General features: G+C 44.0%; 1 protein-coding gene across 1 annotated transcript in view; it reads left to right on the top strand.

Annotated features, from left to right (window-relative positions):
* The window catches only part of LOC126419403 (protein sidekick-2-like), a 942,205-nt gene that overhangs the window by 491,489 nt on the left and 428,069 nt on the right, over positions 1 to 22,647 (top strand). The window contains exon 2 of the mRNA XM_050086592.1: positions 5,512 to 5,577. Coding sequence (XP_049942549.1) covers positions 5,535 to 5,577 — 43 coding nt within the window. The 5' untranslated portion in view covers positions 5,512 to 5,534. The remainder of the gene's footprint in view (positions 1 to 5,511; positions 5,578 to 22,647) is intronic.

Here is a 22,647-nt window from a genome sequence, read left to right as displayed (position 1 = left end):
CCTACGTGATACTTGGCAGCTGAACCAGTTTCTTTGTGTCTTTAGTGTAGCTGCAAATGAATATTGTACTCAGCCATGTCATGCGTGGAGATACTGGAAATGCCTGCCAATATTTTAGACGTGTTTCTGACACCCACTCAAGAAATTATTCACCACACGACTTAATGCTGTTTGATAAAGTGAATTAACTGACTCTCGAATATTATCCTTGAGTTTCTCTAACGTGTGCGTATTTCTTATGTATCCTTTATCCTTTACTGCGCCGCGCGGGGTAACCGCGCGGTCTCGGGCGTCGTGCCACGGTTCGCACGGCTTCCCTCCGTCGGAGCTTCGAGTCCTCCGGCGGGCATGGAGCATAAGTTAGTTTAAGTTAGATTAAGTAGTGTGTAAGCCCAGGGACCGATGACTTCAGCAGTTTCGTCCCATAGGAACTTACCACAAATTTCAAAATCTTTTTCCTTTAGTGTTGCAAACAAAGTGTAACCGAACAGGGTTATATCGATACTTCTAATATGGCAGATATTACTGCTAATGACTGTTATGGAACATTTTTTGAAAGATATAATCACCATTTTAGTGTACAACAGGAGTTGTTCCACAATTCGATCCTTGTCCATTATCAAGTGTTACTACTGCAACAGATTGAAGCACAATAGAAGTACGATTTTCAGAAAAAGTATTGGAAAACTAACAGGCCAACAGTTAAATTAATATAAGTGTTGCTTGATTTTTTCCCTTACTTACATATTAAAAACCATTATAATTGAGTAAAACACAAGTCACCGTCAAAACAAGTTTCTCCCGTTAGTTAACCAATTTAGTCACAAATAAATGCGAGAATATATGTGTAGGAGGCTAATTTACTGGTAATTACCATGACTTCTTCACTTGATATGGTTGCGGAATAAAATAGATGACCAAATCACAGGTTTTAAATACTGATACACTGTGTCTAAGCAGCCACTGACGTAAACATAAGTGAAACGATTGTCAAAGACCATCATAAAGGCCTCCCAGTTTGCACCATGTGACCTGTGGTATGTCATGGGAACAGGTAGTGGGCTCTTTATTATACAAGGTGGTTACATTATCTTTGAAGTGGGTAGAAGCCGCTAGTGTTGACATAATATCGTGTGAACAGCCAACTTCCCAGTGTGCATGTAAAAGCGTGAGTTACATCATCGTAATTAAACTTACATAGAAGCGCAATCGTGCAAGATAGTGAAATATTTGATACATGGTCACTTATAAAAAAAGCAGTTATATATTGTTATGAATTACAGTTATGTTTAGAAATTGGTCAGTTATACAGGTTGTTACAAAAAGGTACGGCCAAACTTTCAGGAAACATTCCTCACACCCAAATAAAGAAAAGATGTTATGTGGACATGTGTCCGGAAACGCTTAATTTCCATGTTAGAGCTTATTTTAGTTTCGTCAGTATGTACTGTACTTCCTCGATTCACCGCCAGTTGGCCCAATTGAAGGAAGGTAATGTTGACTTCGGTGCTTGTGTTGACATGCGACTCATTACTCTACAGTAATAGCATGAAGCACATCAGTACGTAGCATCAACAGGTTAGTGTTCATCACGAACGTGGTTTTGCAGTCAGTGCAATGTTCATAAATGCGGAGTTGGCAGATGCCCATTTGATGTATGGATTAGCACTGGGCAATAGCCGTGGCGCCGTACGTTTGTATCGAGACATATTTCCAGACCGAAGCTGTCCCGACAGGAAGACGTTCGAAGCAGTTGATCGGCGTCTTAGGGAGCACGGAACATTCCAGCGTCTGACTCGCGACTGGGGAAGACCTAGAAGGACGAGGACACCTGCAATGGACGAGGCAATTCTTCGTGCAGTTGACGATAACCCTAATGTCAGCGTCAGAGAAGTTGCTGCTGTACAAGGTAACGTTGACCACGTCACTGTATGGAGAGTGCGACTGGAGAAACAGTTGTTTCCGTACCATGTACAGCGCGTGAAGGCACTATCAGCAGCTGATTGGCCTCCACGGGTACACTTCTGCGAATGCTTTATCCAACAATGTGTCAATCCTCATTTCAGTGCAAATGTACTCTTTACGGATGAGGCTTCATTCTAACGTGATCAAATTGTAAATTTTCACAATCAACATGTGTGGGCTGACGATAATCCGCACGCAATTGTGCAATCACGTCATCAACACAGCTTTTCTGTGAACGTTTGGGCAGGCATTGTTGGTGATGTCTTGATTGGGCCCCATGTTCTTCCAGCTACGCTCAATGGAGCACGTTATCATGGTTTCATACGGGATACTCTACCTGTGCTGCTAGAACATTTGCCTTTATAAGTACGACACAACATGTGGTTCATGCACGATGGAGCTCCTGCACATTTCAGTCGAAGTGTTCGTACGCTTCTCAACAACAGATTCGGTGACCGATGGATTGGTAGAGACGGGCCAATTCCATGGCCTCCACGCTCTCGTGACCTCAGCCCTCTTGACTTTCATTTATGGGGGCATTTGAAAGCTATTGTCTACGCAACCCCGGTACCAAATGTAGAGACTCTTCGTGCTCGTATTGTGGACGGCTGTGATACAATACGCCATTCTCTAGGGCTGCATCAGCGCATCAGGGATTCCATGCGACGGAGGGTGGATGCACATATCCTCGCTAACGGAGGACATTTTGGACATTTCCTGTAACAAAGTGTTTGAAGTCATGCTAGTACGTTCTGTTGCTGTGTGTTTCCATTCCTACTTAATGTGATTTGAAGAGAAGTAATAAAATGAGCTCTAACAGGGAAAGTAAGCGTTTCCGGACACATGTCCACATAACATATTTTCTTTCTTTGTGTGTGAGGAATGTTTCCTGAACGTTTTACCGTACCTTTTTGTAACACCCTGTATAAAACAAGTGGTCACCAATAGCGTTGGGATTTAAAACCCTTTAAATAGAAGGATCTATTATTGCTATAAAACACCAAGCAAACGTTTGTACGAAATGGGGAGAAAAGTGTGGTTAGGGGTGGAAGGGGGGGGGGGGGACGGGTGCATAGTGAATGAGGGTTGTGGAACATATCTGGAATTGCGTCCTAAGAAACATTTGTCGTATGAGCCCTTCCCGAATCCTGTTGAGAAAAAGCGAAACTTCGCTCTGTTTCACTCAGTTCGTTAAAAAGCTTCTGAAAAACGTTTTTCACTTTTCTTTCACAGTATACAGTGCCATTACACAGACATTGGGCCTGCTATACTGACACTACTAAGTGCGGACAAGACTCCTGTTTCCTGATCGTGAAGGGGTTCCTCGTGAAGCAGAGTTGGTCTTTTGGGAAGTGGCCGTGCGGTTAAAGGCGCTGCAGTCTGGAACCGCAAGACCGCTAAGGTCGCAGGTTCGAATCCTGCCTCGGGCATGGTTGTTTGTGATGTCCTTAGGTTAGTTAGGTTTAACTAGTTCTAAGTTGTAGGGGACTAATCACCTCAGCAGTTGAGTCCCATAGTGCTCAGAGCCATTTGAACCATCTATTGGCGCTCCAGTGTCGAGAGTTGTGGGAACTGACGCAGCCGTGTGAATGGAGCCAAGGCTCCTCTGAGAACACAACGAGGCGAGCATCCGTTTCGCCGTCACACACTTGTTTCATTCGCAAAACCCAATCCTGTGCACAGGATCACCAGGTTTATGTTCTTGCGCTACTCTTACTTCACAGGTCTGCAGCACGAGTGAGTTAACAGCCCTTTGTAGAAAGGTACAAGAATTTGCGTTTGCACTGAAAGAACCCTTAGAGACGTTTTAATAAAAATTTCCAGGCAACGTCATTTAGATGAGCATCAGTGAGCGCCTTAGATCATCGTTTACGCATCTTGCCGTGAATACTTCCCGATCATGAATTTTATTCGCTAATTTATGAATTGCATCACGAAATTACAACACCTGGAAAGTTCTGTTCAATCTCCGGACTCTGTTCGCACATACGAATCGTAAATAAACCCTCACTGTGGTACGAAATATTTCACTGTTACACTCGTGATGTTTGTTTCATTGCGTTAGCCCAAATATATCGACATATATGGGCGATATTTTTTCCAGTATATTTACATCGACATCAAAATGGCAATATCAAATGCCAACACTTTTATATTATATTTTTTTCACAATTTCCGGTAAATATTTGAAGTCGTTCTTTTGAAATCGTAGTAGAAAATAATTTTACTTTCACTGTGTGAATGAGTCTTACTACTTTTTGAGGTTTCACCACAACCAGTCTTTCTGTTTGACTATGTGAAGCAAGTATATACGACGCAAAAGAGAAGTTCGATTGCACGTGGGGGAGTCGGGCGGGTGGTGTTGGCGGTGTGAATGGAATGCCAAGATTTCCGATGTGAAGAAATAGCACACCAGCTGCGTTAAAAAAACCATTTTGAATGCTACTAGTTTGTTATTTCTTCACACCGGCGTTCTTCAGAACCAGTTACTGAAAATGATAAATAACAATCTAAATTACAAGACTGGTCTTTAACTGGGCGGAGACGTGTGAGGGGAAATGCTGACGTAATCGGCGCTCGCAGGTCATTGGCGTTGGTAGAAATGAAAGAACCAGGAAGTCGACATGAAGTGTCCCAGACAAATCTGATATGTGACGAAACCGAACGTCGGTCCCATCGGACACATTTTATTGTGCGAATTACATGCAGTTACCATTGTTAGCAAAGTGGTTATCACCAAGCGTGAACGTGCATCGTTTTCCTTTCAGTTCTTTCTCTAAAGAGATAGGCAGGCTCCTAGTATGTTGATGTACAGAATGTCTAATAATAAATCAGTATTTACATATACATCTCTAAAACCGGCAGTATATTTACTATGTGTAGTCGGTATTTTTATCGGCAGGTATGTCAATACTTTTTCCGCATATATATCGATATAGCGATACTTTGTTAGATATATCGAGAGCCGATAAAGATATTTTTTAAATACCGACATATCGGATTCACGAGATTTTTAAAAATGTCGGCAGTCCTAGTTCGAATGACACAGTGGCGGAAAAGGCGCGTAGTGCAGCATTAACAAGGGGAGACAAGGGACACATTCAACCGGAACCTGCTCGGGTGGCTGGCAACCACAAGGATGCACTTACGGTCTTCAGATATATGCAACACCCTGTACTTAGAATAAATTTCCTTTACTTCACGTCTATGCTCACAACTTTTTTTTTTCATCAGATTACCCGTTTCGCCCTATAACGACCATCTTCAGATCTGTTTTATAAAGACATGTCCTAACATGCTGGAGCCACAGTGGCATCGTCAAATGTTAAACGAAAAATAGTAGTTTGAAAGTGTGTAGGTATGGTGCTGAGGGCTTCACAGCAGCGTATCAGAATTCCTCGCATTACACAGGACTCAGATCTTTCTTTCTGAAGACAGTACATTTGACGAGTGAGTGTGACGAGTCTTATGAACGGTGCAGAGAGGGTGGTTTCTTCTCCACTGGGAAGGGCTCTAACTGCGTTCTTCTGCTTTGTGTGTCTGCAGCCGGCACCGGCGGGGACCCCCTGATGCTGCGGAGGAGGGCGAGCGGCTTCCGGAACGCTTCCGCTGGTGAGTGAATGGCCGCCAACTGCTCACACTACCTTCCAGGGCGAACTGTATAAGCGTACGGCAGTACCGTGTGCTCTAGGAGTGGGCGATGCTCAACGCTATTACTGAGTCGTACCTATTAAGCTGGGTCCTATAAAATTTTTAATAGGGTAAGATTTAGTGGCAGATTAAACCATCGAGGACAACGTACTGGGTTCTACACTCCTGGAAATGGAAAAAAGAACACATTGACACCGGTGTGTCAGACCCACCATACTTGCTCCGGACACTGCGAGAGGGCTGTACAAGCAATGATCACACGCACGGCACAGCGGACACACCAGGAACCGCTGTGTTGGCCGTCGAATGGCGCTAGCTGCGCAGCATTTGTGCACCGCCGCCGTCAGTGTCAGCCAGTTTGCCGTGGCATACGGAGCTCCATCGCAGTCTTTAACACTGGTAGCATGCCGCGACAGCGTGGACGTGAACCGTATGTGCAGTTGACGGACTTTGAGCGAGGGTGTATAGTGGGCATGCGGGAGGCCGGGTGGACGTACCGCCGAATTGCTCAACACGTGGGGCGTGAGGTCTCCACAGTACATCGATCTTGTCGCCAGTGGTCGGCGGAAGGTGCACGTGCCCGTCGACCTGGGACCGGACCGCAGCGACGCACGGATGCACGCCAAGACCGTAGGATCCTACGCAGTGCCGTAGGGGACCGCACCGCCACTTCCCAGCAAATTAGGGACACTGTTGCTCCTGGGGTATCGGCGATGACCATTCGCAACCGTCTCCATGAAGCTGGGCTACGGTCCCGCACACCGTTAGGCCGTCTTCCGCTCACGCCCCAACATCGTGCAGCCCGCCTCCAGTGGTGTCGCGACAGGCGTGAATGGAGGGACGAATGGAGACGTGTCGTCTTCAGCGATGAGAGTCGCTTCTGCCTTGGTGCCAATGATGGTCGTATGCGTGTTTGGCGCCGTGCAGGTGAGCGCCACAATCAGGACTGCATACGACCGAGGCACACAGGGCCAACACCCGGCATCATGGTGTGGGGAGCGATCTCCTACACTGGCCGTACACCACTGGTGATCGTCGAGGGGACACTGAATAGTGCACGGTACATCCAAACCGTCATCGAACCCATCGTTCTACCATTCCAAGACCGGCAAGGGAACTTGCTGTTCCAACAGGGCAATGCACGTCCGCATGTATGCCGTGCCACCCAACGTGCTCTAGAAGGTGTAAGTCAACTACCCTGGCCAGCAAGATCTCCGGATCTGTCCCCCATTGAGCATGTTTGGGACTGGATGAAGCGTCGTCTCACGCGGTCTGCACGTCCAGCACGAACGCTGGTCCAACTGAGGCGCCAGGTGGAAATGGCATGGCACGCCGTTCCACAGGACTACATCCAGCATCTCTACGATCGTCTCCATGGGAGAATAGCAGCGTGCATTGCTGCGAAAGGTGGATATACACTGTACTAGTGCCGACATTGAGCATGCTCTGTTGCCTGTGTCTATGTGCCTGTGGTTCTGTCAGTGTGATCATGTGATGTACCTGACCCCAGGAATGTGTCAATAAAGTTTCCCCTTCCTGGGACAATGAATTCACGGTGTTCTTATTTCAATTTCCAGGAGTGTATTACTTAGGAAGTCTTCGAGCCACTCACATACTTGGGAACCAATCCTATATGCTCGTACCTTAGTTAGGAGTCTGCAGTGGGGCACCGAGTCAAACGCTTTCCGGAAGTCAAGGAATATGGCATCCGTCTGATACCCTTCATCCATGGTTCGCAAGATATCATGTGAAAAAAGGGCGAGTTGCGTTTCACAGGAGTGATGCTTTCTAAAGCCGTACTGATGCATGGACAGCAATTTCTCTGTCTCAAGGAAATTCTTTATATTCAAACTGAGAATATGTTCGAGAATCCTACAACAAACCGATGTTAAGGATATTGGCCTGTAATTTTGAGGATCCGTCCTTCTACCCTTTTTATATACAGGCGTCACCTGTGCTTTTTTCCAGTCGCTCGGGACTTTACATTGGGAAAGCTATCGGGAACTACGACTGAAAAAGGCACGTAACCACTGGCACTGGACGCTAGCGTCGTGGTAGAGTGTTTCATGGTCTGATGAATCCCAATACCTTGTTCATCATGCCGACAGGAGGCTGTGAATCTGTTGTCTTTCACTGTAACAGCTTCTTGACACCTGTACGGCGGGACGGATACAAGCTGGCGGCGTCTGCATTATGCTCTGCGGAACATTCATGTTGGTATCCATGAAACAAGTGGAGCTCGTGCAAGGCACCATGACGGCCGAGGCGTATCTTACGCTGGTTTCAGACCATGTACACGTCTTCATGAGGATCATGCTTCCCAACGGCTGTGATATTTTTCAACAAGATAATGCGGCTTCTCAGAGGGCCACGAGTGTGATGGACTAGTTCGAGGAAAGCAGTGGCGAGTTTCAATTGATGTGCTGGCCCCAAACTTACGAGATCTGAATCCCATCAAACACATCTGGGATGTGATTGAGCCGGCCAGTGTGGCCGAGCGGTTCTAGGCGCTTCAGTCTGGAACCGTGCGACCGCTACTGTCGCAGGTTCGAATCCTACCTCGGGCATGGATGTGTGTGATGTCCTTAGGTTAGTTAGGTTTAAGTAGTTCTAAGTTCTAGGGGACTGATGACCTCAGATGTTAAGTCCCATAGTGCTCAGAGCTATTTGAACCATTTGATGTGATTGAACGTGGCCTCAGTGCTCACCGCCCCCATCCTCGGAATTTACGGGGCTTACGCGACGTGATAGTGCAGATGTGGGGCCAGTTCCCTCCAGAAGCCTACCAAGGCCTCATTGCTTCCATGCCATGATCCGTCGCTGCTGTTGTCCGTGCCTGAGGTGGACTAACCGGCTATTAGATAGGTGGTCATAGTGTTGTCGCTGATCAGTGTATGGTTCCAGAGGCTTTCTCCTATCTCATACATCTATGATATATGTATGCAGACAAAAGCGGCGAAACAAAATTTATACCACGGCCATGATTCGAACCTGGGTCTTTTGCTCACTAAACAGACTCGCTAAGCACTACACCACCCTGGCACAGTGGCTCTCCACACCTGCACGGCCAACCCTAACACGGCTCCCTCCTTAATCAAAATTCTCATTCCACATTTTTCCTACATTTCCAGTCAGGAATCTATCCCTGTAGTTGGTCGGTTTTGTTAATGTTGACACTGCACATAAACGACCTCGTAGAAAACAAATTTAGCTGCAGGAGGCTATTCGCTGATGATGTTATACACGGAGAAGTCGAAACAAACTGTAGTGAATGGGAAGGCGGGCGTTCAACGAAAACAATACCTGATGACTGTCACCACTCGTTAATGGCCGAGGAGCACTCGGCCGAAAGTTCGTGGATTTTAAACCACTTGCCGCGACTGGAAACTCGTGAGAATTTTATCAATAGGAAGACGTATAGAGGATAAACGCCTGGTTCAAGGTTTTGCGGTTGACGCTCAGCACGGACAAATGTAATGTATTGACATAAATATGCAGGAATACCAATTATTTTAGAACAATCGCAGGAAGCTGTCACATCGAATATATATCCGAGAGTATGCGAAAGGGACGATTTAAAGTGGAAAGATCGCATAAAACTAACTGCAGCAAAGCCAGATGACATTCTGAGATTCATTCGAAGAAACCTCAGCAAGTGTAATCCACCTACGACTGGCGTAGCGTACAAAACTTTCGTTCGAGCGATAGCTGAATATTGCCTGGTAGTCTGCCACCGGTGTCAGACAGGATTCGTGGACGAAATTGAGAAGATCTAAAGATGGGCAGTAACAGACGATAAAGACAATTTTCGCGAATCACGCTATGGATTACTGCTGAAATTCCTAGAGGGTGTATTCATAGAAGAGTCAGCTAATATACAGGGTGTCCACAAAGGCCCGCTGTCGCTTGAGGAGATCGTAATTTGGAAACTTTTAGAGATAAGGAATAGAGGTTTATCAAACAACTTTTAGCATCTCTCAAAGCTCTTTTTCATCATACATCTATATACGCACTCGCTTAGCCATCGTGCGATGTATGGCGGAGGGAACCTTGTACCACTGAATGTATGTATTAAACCGGGGAGCTAGAAACGACGGAGGGGCTTCGCCCTCAGTGGTGCACACCCCACAACAGGCTACAGCAGTCCACTCACCCCCCCCCCCCCCCACCACCACCCTGTACCTAACCCGGGGTTATTGTGCGGTTCGGCCCCAAGTGGACCCCCCGTATTATGGCGTAACAGAAAAAAGCCTTGTGAGCCCTTTAACTTTCTTTACAACAAACCACGATGTTCTGCCTCAAATACTTTCCTAGTTAGGGGTTTTCTGAAATAATATCGGGAGTTCATGGACACCCTGTAAGGCGTGCTCCTACGCATGTATATCTTGCAAAGAGAGCACACAGATAAAAATCAGAAACATTCGCTCTCACATGCAGGTTACCAACGGTCATTTTTCCTGCGAGCCATTCGGAAATGGAACAGAAAACGGGTAAGTGATAGTGGCACACAAAGTGACTTCCGCTACACACCATAAGATGTCGTGTGGAATGTAGAAATAGATCTAGCTCGTTTTACCTTAGAATGATAACACTATCCATTTGAATGATGACACTATCCATTGCGTTCATATAGTCTTCGCTGCCGTCTATTCTACTCAATAAACACAAGTCGTTTCTTAACATTCATACCAAAAATCTCAAAAATTTTACCTAAACCCTCAAAAATTCTTGATTTACTTCATTTTTCTCCAGAATAATCTAATGAACGTTCTGATGGGCTTAGGCTATACATTATTTCATTTATATAAAGTGTAAATATACTTTTAATTCCAGGGGTCAATGACAAGACCTGCTAGCTGCAATTTCTCTTGTGTTTCGGTAAATATTTACGATTCCTTTTTGCGAAGTGTAGATGAGTCAGCCGAAACAAATCCTACTTACCACCTCTCTTGTGCGATTCCCAGTTTCATCGTTGTGCTTTAAGAGGGACAGTAAACCACAAAAAATAGCTAGTACTCTAACAGCGAATGAGCAGCGCTGCTTCTGCATGGTAGCAGCTGTCAGCGATGACCAGGATTTGCTGTCTTCGCTAGAGTACTCGTTATTTCACTTGTTTCTACATGATACTCTAATGAACATTCCGACACACACACACATTATATATATATATGAGTGTGTGTGTGTGAGTAAAGCTGTTACTAAGAGTCTTGAAAAGTTGTTGGCCGATTTTATTAATATTTTACCCTAACAAGGATTCATGAGGACATAGACTATAAATTCTTTGACACGACAATCTACAGATTTTCTGTTAAATCCGCCGGCTAGAAAGTAAATGATGTGCTGCCTTGTGAAAATGTGTTGGTTTCATTTCTTTCTCGAGCCAGTTTCAGCTGTGTTAGGAGGGCACATAAGCCATTAGACAAATCGTTTATCACATACATATTCACAAGGAGAAATAATATATATATATATATATATATATATATATATATATATATATATATATGAAAGTATTTGTGTTGAGTGTAGGGTCGTATGGAAGTGAAACTTGGACGATAAACATTTCAGACAAGAAAAGAATAGATGCTTTCGAAATATGGTGCTATAGAAGAATGCTGAAGATCAGGCAGGTAGATCATACAAGTAATGAGGAGGTACTGAACAGAACTGGGGGGGGGGGGGGGGGGGGGGAAGAAATTTGTGGCACAACGTGACTAGAAGTAGTGATCCGTTGATAGGACATATTCTGAGACATCAAGCGATCAGTAATTTAGTATGGAAGGGAAATGTGGAGGGTAAAAATCATACAGGGAGATCAAGAGATGAACACAGTAAGCAGATTCAGAAGGATGTAGGTCGCACTAGTTATACGGAGATGGAGAGCCTTGTCCAGGATACAGTAGCCTGGAGAGCGCCATCAAACGAGCCTTTAGACTGAAGGCTTCCACAAAATACGCACAACAAACAAAAATAATATAAGCAGAAATTAGTGCTGTTTCGTTTTCTTGTTTGCCGATAGTTTTATAGAAAGCAGAAAACCGGATTTTACGGCTTATCAGCCTATGATTTGAATTCTTCTACGGAATCTGATTTGTCCAAGACTTTGTAATGATATCCCTATGGGAAATGCTGTAATTGAAGCTGCTATCCTCACAGACCCAGTAGCTGGAGAGATGGCTCAATGATCCCAGTCGATTTACCTACTCATTTTGAGCGTCTTCAATTTACAGTCAATGTTTCGTTTATAATAACAATAAACAATACTTAATCTACATCTACATGGATACTCTGCAAATCACATTTAAGTGTCTGGCAGAGGGTTCATCGAACCACCTACACAATTCTCTATTATTCCAATCTCGTATAGCTCGCGGAAAGAATGAACACCTAAATCTTTCCGTATGAGCTCTGATTTCCCTTATTTTATCGTGGTGATCGTTCCTCCCTATGTAGGTCGGTGTCAATAAAATATTTCGCATTCGGAGGAGAAAGTTGGTGATTGGAATTTCGTGAGAAAATTCCGTCGCAACGAAGAACGCCTTTCTTTTAATGATGTCCATCCCAAATCCTGTATCATTTCTGTGACACTCTCCCAAATTTCGCGGTGATACAAAAGTGCTGCTTTTCTTGGAACTTTTTCCATGTACTCCGTCAGTCCTATCTGCTAAGGATCCCAAACCGCGCAGCAGGTGTCAGAAAGGGGGGTAAGAGGACAGACAGTCAGAGTGGGAAGGGGGGGGGGGGGGGCGCGAGGGAAATGGACATTGAGAGTGTGGAAGGATGGAATGGACTGAGTGAGTAGAGAAGAGGGCAATGGACAAACAGTTGCGTCGTGGAGGAGATGAACAGAGAGAAGGGGGAAGGGAGATTAGGATGTAAACCCAATTGCCACATGTACACTACGTGATCAAAGGTATCTGAACACCCATAAAAACATATTAGGTGCATTGTGCTGCCACCTACTGCCAGGTACTCCGTATCAGCGACCGCAGTTGTCATTAGACATCGTGAGAGAGCATAATGGGTCGCTCCGCGGAATCGCGGACTTCTAACGTGGTCTGGTGATTTGGTGTTACTTATACGTCTGTAGGCGAGATTTCCACCCTCCTAAACATCCCAAAATCTACCGTACCCGATCTGATAGTGAAGTGGAAACGTGGACAGACACGTACAGCACAAAAGCGTACTGGCCCACCACGTCTGTTCACTGACATAGACTGCCGACAGTTGAAGAGGGTCGTAATGTGTAATAGGCAGACATTTGTCCACATCATCACACAGGAATTCCAAACTGCATCTGGATCCACTGCAAGTACCTATGACAGTTAGGCGGGAGGTGAGAAAACTTGTATTTCATGGTCGAGCGGTAGCTCACAAGCCACACATCACGCCGGTAAATGTCAAACGACGCCTCGCTTGGTGTAAGGAGCGTGAACATTGGACTATTGAACAGTGGAAAAACGTTCTGTGGAGTGACGAATGACAGTACACAATTTAGTGATCCGATGGCAGGGTGTGGGTATGGCGAATGTCCGGTGAACGTCATCTGCCAGCTTGTGTAGTGCCAACAGTAAAATACGGAGGCGCTGGTATTATGGTGTGGTCGTGTTTTTCATGGAGGGGGCTTGCACATCCGGTTGTTTTGCGTGGCACTATCACAGCACAGGCCTACATTTTGTTTTAAGCAGCTTCTTGCTTCCCACTGTTGAAAAGCAATTCGGGGATGGAGACTGCATCTTTGAACGCGATCGAGCACCAATTTATAATGCACGGCTTGTAGCGGAGCGGTTGCATGACAATAACATCCCTGTAATGGACTGGCCTGCTTAGAGTCCTGACCTGAATCCTATAAAACACCTTTGGGATGTTTTGGAATGCCAACTTCGTGCCAGGCCTCACCGACCGACATCGATACCTCTCCTCAGCGTAGCACTCCGTGAAGAATGGGCTGCCATTCCCCAAGAAACCTTCCAGCACCTGATTGCACGAATGGCTGCAGGAGTGGAGGCTATCATCAAGGGTAAGGGTGGGAAGGCACCATACTGAATTCCAGCATTAGCGATGGAAGGCACCACGAACTTGTAAGTCGTTTTCAGTCTGGTGTCCGGATACTTTCGATCACATAGTGTATTTAGCTGTTGTGAACCATGGCTGGATTCCCTAGTTCTGCTTTAAATCTAGTCAGGCAAGTTAAATGTTTTTAATCAGGTTCGCGACAACATCTATAATGACATAGTTTCTGGATCGGTGGAGAAAGATACTGCGACTATGTCGTAACTCGTCGGTATCAGTCGTGGGAATGTGAACGGATTCAGAAGGACGTGACTCACGTTGAAGTTGGTTGACGCCGCTTGCGTCCAGGGAGTTTTAACGCGGTTGTCGCATCGTATGATTAGCGTTCTGCTGTTTCCGGGAAACTTATTGAGCTACAGGCAGGACATGGCTGGTGACGTAAATAACTGATGCCGATGCATCGCCCAGCTTCAGGCAGCTCTCCATCGCTGTTGGCCTTTCCGCACGCGAGTTTCGGCTACAGTCGCAGCTGCAGGAAGACGAGTGGTTCGCTCCACCCCCTCTCCCTCCCCCCCCCCCCCCCCCCCCCCCTGTCGTGTAATCTCGCAATAAAAGTTGCAGCGGCGCGTGGGGTCCCAGAGAGGCAGCCAGCTACTTAGCATAGGCGAAATAAAATACCCGCCTAAATTGCTTTCCGTGTCGACTCTGGTGTTTTAAAGTTGTAATTAACTTTTAATTAGCTTCTTTTTCCGAGCTTGCAGTTTGTGTAGAGGTGATTGCGCTTGTAGTTCCTCGTTCCCAGCAGACAATACATTCGAGAGTTTCCAGTCGTGCACGCAAGCCTGCGCTGCTACAAACACATGATTTTATAACAGGAAAATGCTTAATATAAGACGGGGGAAACATCAAAGTGCCACTACTTTCGGTCTAGCGTTTACGCAGCTACCTCTTTGGCGGTTTATTGAAAGGTGAGGATACATTTCTAACTGTTCTTACACGTCGTAGTACCAGTGTGGTCGTATGACCCCACCCCCACCCAAGCAGATTGGAATTAAATATCTCCTTGTTTTGAAAAGTATTATTTTCAAAATAAATGACTTTCTCCCTCCAAGTAAATTGCATGCAATGATGTTTCGTTCATTTTTATATTTACAGCCCCTTGGAATTTATTGTTGGTTTCTGCACTGAGTACCGCTATGGTCAGTACCATACCGGGTTAAACAGCTTGCTTCTTTCTTGAATTTAACATTTACGAAAATAGAATGATGAAGTTTATGTTGAACAGCTGTTACACGAAACACGCGAAACAACGAAAATATTGTTTCCCACTTACGTCTATAAAAAAAATGGCTCTGAGCACTACGGGACTTAACTTCTGAGGTCATCAGTCCCCTAGAACTTAGAACCACTTAAACCTAACCAACCTAAGGACATCACACACATCCATGCCCGAGGCAGGATTCGAACCTGTGACCGTAGCGGTCACGCGGCCCCAGACTGTAGGGCCTAGAACCGCTCGGCCACTCTGGCCGGCCACTTACGTCTATACTCATTCTTTAATCAGCTATTGTCGGATCCTCTCCAGCATAACTGCGGTCAATTGAAGCACGTAAACATATAGAAAAATGGTATCTCCCTTGTTTCCAAAGCAATTTTTGTCAAAATATATGAGTTATTCTCTCTGAGTCATTTGTATCCTTTGATGTTTTGTTCAGTTTTGTATTTACTAAGCACTGAAGTTTATTCATGGTTTCCAGCAGTTAGTGTTACTGGGGCAATGTGACCCCAGTCTAAATTTTGGTTTCTTTGTTGAACGCCATATTTATGAAAATAAAATCATTACTGTTACACTGAACATCTTTAACGTATATTTTTATTTAGGTCATTAAGAACTGCCAATATATCTGCTATAAATTATTGGGGGTCCATATGACCACAGTGGTATTCAGTGATACAGAAAATTCTGGTAATAGGAGCGTTAAACATTTCCTTTTTTGAAAATTTAAATATAGGAAAATCATACTTATGTTAAATGTTTAATTCCTGAGAACCTTACATGTATAAATTATTACCGTATTGTATTAAAATGCGTTGGTACTTATAGAGGAACTTAGCCTATTCGGTATAAAGGAGGGTTGCAGACAACACCATGTGACAAATACGTCCAGCTTCGGGAAGAAAGTAATTCAATTTAAGATTTACACAACTGCCGCAAAACCTTCTTCATGAAACAAAAACACACTTTGAGAACAACTCCTACAGCCACGCCTAAAAGGGGAAGGTACCAGACCCCAGTTTTTAGTTCTAATAAAGTGTGTGGTTGGGAATTTTCCGTTTCTATGTTGAAGATTATTAATCTTCCTCAGAATGGTGGTTTTGATAAGTGGGAACTTAGGAAATAGTAATTGGTAGACAAATGTTTCAGTACTGTGTGTTATAAGAGCCAAGTTTACGGAGACTGAATGTTTAAGAGGCAGAATTTATGCTTCTCAATGGGCACCGCCGTCTTTACTTTGTCTTTCGCTTTTTGGCTTAAACTATGCACTTTAAAATAAATTACAGTTTTTGGAGAGACACTTTACTGCCACGGTATTAATTTAGAGCTCACCCATTTTGAGTTATAAAAGACATCATATTTACGCCAGTAACTGTAACACTTTCTTTATTTCACGATTGCAGTTTTGGCCTTAGGCCATTATCAAGTGAAGATGTTATGGCTATTAGGCCACGTCAACCTAAAATGACACATTTATATGTCGTTGTCATTACTATTAAATACATTGGTGAAACTGTTACATAGTGCGAGCACACACATCCATATGTCATATAACAACTGCAGCGGCAGTTTAGTGCACATATGACTAGTGATGGGCCAACGAACATGAGTGTCTAGAGACTATGTTGTTCTACGACATATGGTACATACGGATATGTGTGCTCGCACTATGTAAGAGCGTCACCAATATATTTAATAGTAATGACAACTACATATAAATGTGTCAGCTCATTTTACGTTGACATGGGCTAATAGCCGTAACATCTTCACTTGACAATGGCCTAAGGCCGAAATTGCAGGGGGACTGATGACCTTCGCTGTTTAGTCCCCCTTCAACATCCCAACAACCACCACCACCACCGAAATTGCAATCGTGAAATAAAGAAAGTCTTACAGTCACTGGTGTAAATATGATGTCTTTTATTAAGTTCTATATGACTTTGGATCTCAGGTATAAAAAGTTAATTTTTTGAGTTACCTTGTAGGGGTGCTTTGCCAAATAATAATATTCTTGGAGCTATGTTCCATCTTTGCAACTAAATGGAAAGATGTTTGATTTTGCCATACGCATTTCATTTCTTTTATTTATGAAGCATATTTTCAATAAATGGATTACTTAGTAGTTACAAGTATGCTACGATTTAACGTTTTCTCCTGTCACTCTGTTGTTTTCCAGGTTATAAACAACTGTTGTAGCACAAGTTCCGTTAGGTTAAACAACATACAATTTCCAGTGTTCATTGTGTGTCATCCTGGAGAGGCGTTTACTCGATCTCCATACTCCTGTCTTTCATTTACCTACAAAGACGGAACATATCTTCATGAATTTTGGAGAACTAAGTAACAGAAAAAAAAGAAGAAACTTAACTAGTGGTGTTTAATGAAGAACATTCTGGCCCCGATGGAAGTCTATTTATTAGAGTTAATAGCGGCCTAGAAATGGATGAGCTGACTATCTGCTTTGGGTTAACTACACAATTTGTATCTGGCACTGACGTCTTCAAAAACACCGAATACGGATATCGTTCTCTCCACGACAGTGTAAAACAGTAAGTTCCTGGCAGTTTGGTTCAAAGTAAAAACCAGGAGTAACTACTGGGGCTCGCTGCCTGTAGTAGCTACCTGGGCAGCGTGTAGCAGCACGGTGTATCGCGTGTCAGTCAGTTCCTCTTCACAACACGATTTCCAACAGCTGCACGCTCGTTCGCGTTGTGCCAGAGTGCTTCCCGTTAATGGCAGACCGCATTACAAGGAGGCAGCAGAAGTCGCAAGTGTTCAAACTACGGGTTTTCCCACCACCAGCGTCACGAGCTAGCGCGCTGCACTGCAGTAGCTTCTTGTGGCTATCGAGTTTCGTCCGCTTTATTTTATGCACGTATAACGATTACACTATTTTCTTTTTGTGTTAGTTAAGTCGATCTGAGAGTGCAAATAGTCCTACTTGTATCACATCGCCACAACACTGTGTAGAAAAGTAAATGGCTCAAATGGCTCTGAGCACTATGGGACTTAAATTCTGTGGTCATCAGTCCCCTAGAACTTAGAACTACTTAAACCTAACTAACCTAAGGACATCACACACATCCATGCCCGAGGCAGGATTCGAACCTGCGACCGTAGCAGTCCCGCGGTTCCGGACTGCGCGCCTAGAACCACTAGACCACCGCGGCCGGCGTAGAAAAGTATCGTCAGCCACGTTTATGCCGGCCGGTGTGGCCGTGCGGGTCTAGGCGCTTCAGTTTGGAACCGCGTGACCGCTACGGTCGCAGGTTCGAATCCTGCCTCGGACATGGATGTGTGTGATGTCCTTAAGTTAGTTAGGTTTAAGTAGTTCTAAGTTCTAGGGGACTGATGACGTCAGATGTTAAGTCCCATAGTGCTCAGAGCCATTTGAACCATTTCAGTCAGCCACGTTCATATTATGGAACCACCAGAACTCTAACAAAAGGCGTCGTTCTAGAGCTTAATTTCGGCCGGTACGACCCGGATCGGTATTCCGGCAACTGTCACGGAATTTTCTTTAAGTCACTGGAGTAAGACGGCACCGGACATTTAAAATAGTACCCGTGTATTAAATTGCAGCGTAAGTATAATTTTCCGCTGCGCCTGTACCAGTAAACGTGGCAAAGGGTCAGCAACGTGATGGGATGGGCAGGAGCCTGAGGTGAGGTACTTGTGTGTGTGTGTGTGTGTGTGTGTGTGTGTGTGTGTGTGTGTGTGTGGATATGAGTTGGGTGACTGTGCATTGTAACCACTCTCGAATTTCCGTCAGTGTGTCAGTGTCAGGGAAATTCCTTTCATAATAATTGTTGAATTAGCATTATTTGAAGTATTTAAGTAGGAATTTAATTAAAAGGAAGTAAAATGACTAAGAACATAAGGTTATAAGGAACAAAGCTGTAGTGCCGTAGTTTGATTTTGATTGTACATGTACGTAATCATCATTGTTAGCTCATTGCTATTCCGAATACTATTCCGATTCCTGTTCTGACTCCTGTCCTGTGACTGCGATTATTACTGTGGTTGAGATTGGTTATATTGCGTCTTGTGTAGAGTGAAGCACTGAAAATACACCAAGTTATTTTAGAAGTTGTACCTATCATCTTACAAAAGTATTACTTGCGCCAATTAGTGCAGTTTTCATCATTCAAAATATAGTTTCCGAGATTTAAATTTATTTAAAGAGGCAGAAAGATAGATTCTTTACTGAATAGAACTACAGATCTTTGAAGTTTGACGTTAAATGGAATTATCAAGTGAAAAGTAAAAGATGGAATTAAGTGATTTTTATTGTGAATAGTTGTAGGAGTTAATAATATCGATTAGTATAAAATCTCAGTACTGCAGACTCTCAGAATCTCTAATCATACGTAAACTTTGACCTAGACGCAACATTTTGATAATTTGTTAATGAATAATTATTGGTCTATGCAAAGATAAAAATAGGGAAAGCAATAAAATTTGTAAATATATAATTAAAAATCGGAATCAATAGTGGAGGTATTAGCCGGCTGGTGTGCCGAATGGTTCTAGGCTCTTCAGTCTGGAACCGCGGGTCCGCTACGCCGTAGGTTCGAATCCTGCCTCGGGCATGGATGTGTGTGATGCCCTTAGATTAGTTATGTTTAAGTAGTTCTAAGTTCTAGGGGACTGATGACCTCAGATGTTAAGTCCCATAGTGCTAAGAGCCATTTGAACCATTTTTGAGCCAGATCATTACGTCGGCATAGCCCGTACTGTAGCGTGTGTAATAAATAGTTCGTTAGTATTGCACGAAGTAATTATAAACTATTTAAATTAAATTTAAACGAGCTGTGTCTTTCTGGAGCGAATTGTTGGTTTTCAATCTGTGTTCCTATAAGCGCCCAGAGTATAATAAATGAACTGACGCTTCGCTGCCATGTTATTCAAATAAAACAAAACAAGAGCTAGCACACTCCGGCAACAGTACGTACGATTTACATCGAGATCTGCACATACGACGATGCCACAGCCAAAGAGACCCACACGTTAAAAATGTCTACAGTCAGAAAAGAGCACGCCAACCCACCTCCAGCATCACTGGTTGTGTGTGTGTGTGTGTGTGTGTGTGTGTGTGTGTGTGTAGTACACTCTAGGTAAGCTGAGCTTCGCTCCGAAATTGAGATCGTTACCATTCAGTAATCTTCGTGTCGTCTGTCATTTGTTTAAAACTGCAAGCGACTTCAGAGATCTACAGTATAACGAAGACATCTGAAGGTTAGTTCCAAAGTTGTGGCAGGTGCATATCTCGTTTTGTGTTATGACTGGCAGCAACCTCAGCGATCTAGTAGCATGGTGACGTCTCTTGCTATATGTTTCAGTGAGGAATAAATAACGCAAGGATTGACTAAACGCGAGCGACTGTATAATATCATTTATAGTCTTTCGCCATAACAGTGTCACAAGAGGTGGGAGTAGAGGAGGAATATCATGGCAGCCGCGGGGTGTGGAGGACAGACAGAAGGAAATAGTTATATTTTGCTTTGCTGCCAACTCCGGGGCCATACATCGATCAGTTTCTGAGGAACAAATAGCACATGGAATTAATGTTTGATGAAGATGTATTACAGTGACGTTCATTTTCACATGTGTTGTTTTTAATTTGATTTGATGTTAAGAATATGAACTTAAATGAATGTGGTTGTAATACAATTTAATGAGTAGAAGATAAATGGCGTTTTTGTAGTGTCTGCGCCAGACACCACACTTGCTAGGTGGTAGCCTTTAAATCGGCCACGGTCAGTTAGTATACGTCGGACCCGCGTGTCGCCACTATCAGTGATTGCAGACCGAGCGCCGCCACACGGCAGGTCTAGAGAGACTTCCTAGCACTCGCCCCAGTTGTACAACTGACTTTGCTAGCTATGGTTCACTGACAAAATACGCTCTCATTTGCCGAGACGATAGTTAGCATAGCCTTCAGCTACGTCAATTGCTACGACCTAGCAAGACGCCATTACCAGTTACCGTTGATATTGTGAATAATGTACAGTCAAGAGCGACGTTCACCATTAATGGATTAAAGTTAAGTATTCCACCAGCTACGTCCGTTTTTTTCTAAATTCTAATTTCCTTGTCCTGTTCCAGACCTCACGCCAGCCTGCGTGAGCTAAAACGCGTGCCTTTCGGTTTCCTCTAATAACACGGTGTTGGCTCTCCTGCCAACCCACAACAGTTTTAATATTTACTAAACATTAAACTCCGTGTCTCACCTCATAACATGCTTCTTTTTTTTATTTCATAACTTTTGAGGAAGTCAGAATTATAGGTGACTCCGATGGGCGAGGAATAACTTCATCGTCATTCGTCGCTAAATGGTTTATTGATTAAAATTCTACACACTTTCACCTATTAGTTACACTGCGACTGTTCGAGAGTTGGGACTGACAGCAGCTAAAAACATGACGTTATAGTGACAAATACTACGGACATGTGCCGATATGTATCGAGTAGAACCAGGAAGAAAAATGACGCTGCTACAAGCACAGATGGTAGCAGCTGTTGTTGATATTAAATCTTGCAATTACATTATCTTGATTATTCGAAGTTATTCTTTAGAAATCTGAATTTCAGAACAGTATTTCGCAAAACTTGATTTCTCATTGTGAGTTTTATGGCAAGTTATCAAAAAATGATAGTTGCAGTTTTTTATAGCTGGGGGGGGGGGGGGGGGGGGAGAAGAGGGGTCGACGCGGCAGCGTTGTTGAAGAGGTCTATTCCGGCATCTAAAACCCGAGAAATTAAGCACTGTGTTATTCATTACTGCTCTCCAGTTGAACGTCGTGACTGATCAACTAAATCCCAAACAAAAACATTTTCCCCGGCATGATTTTATACTATCCGCTATATATTGCAACTGTTCGTGTATCTTCAGATGAATGTTTACAACTGCAAAGTGTGAGTGAGGGTAAGACAAGTCGAGCATCAGAAAAGACAGATTCTTGTTAAATTGGATGTTGTGGAAAGACTGAGCTCAGTGTCACTGTTGTTCGAGTTCTACGTCCAAGTAACACTGAAGAAAGTCGAAGATTATTGTGGGGCAAGAGTTAAAGTTGTAGCTGATGATGTACTGTACTAGAGCTGAGGTTCACAGATGATGCGGCAGTTCCCTCCGGAAGACCTAGTGAAAAGAGTGGGCAGCGTACTTGATTAAAAATATCTTAATAAGAGACAAAGTAAAAAATAAGGTGGTGAAGAGTTACATGAAATAGAATCAGTGGGACAATGCTCCTATCGGAGCATTTGTTTATTTGAAAGACTCTGGGGTACCTGCTGCTCCATTCTACTTTCCACAGCCCATTTAAAAATTTTCCCAAAAGTTTTTGCACGCGAACGTATTCGTGCTTGTTTGAACATGCAATTCACCTCAGACTGCCACAAGCTCCCCTAGCTGTTACGCGCTCACACCCACTAGTCCATCGCTCTAAGTCGCTCACACTCATCCTCCCCCAGTTGCTCTTTCTCACTCTGTCATTCAGACCAACCGTTTTTCATTATCTCTTTGTGTGTCTCTGTCATCGTCTCCTGTGTCACAGCCACAATCCCCTACTTTCTGTTCTACTACCACAGTCTTCTCTCACTACCACTGTCTCACTCTTGAACTCCCTTGCTGCTCATATCTCATTCCTTGCTTCCTACTACTGCTGTCGCTTCTCGCTGTCACTATCTCTCTCTTCCTCGCTGTCATTGTCATATACTCTCTCATTATCACCGGATCTCAC

Source organism: Schistocerca serialis, chromosome 9, assembly GCF_023864345.2.
Source record: "Schistocerca serialis cubense isolate TAMUIC-IGC-003099 chromosome 9, iqSchSeri2.2, whole genome shotgun sequence".
NCBI classification, from domain to species: Eukaryota; Metazoa; Arthropoda; class Insecta; order Orthoptera; family Acrididae; genus Schistocerca; species Schistocerca serialis.
The sequence above is the reverse complement of the archived record's forward strand: the minus strand, read 5'-3'. Positions and strand labels throughout refer to the sequence as shown.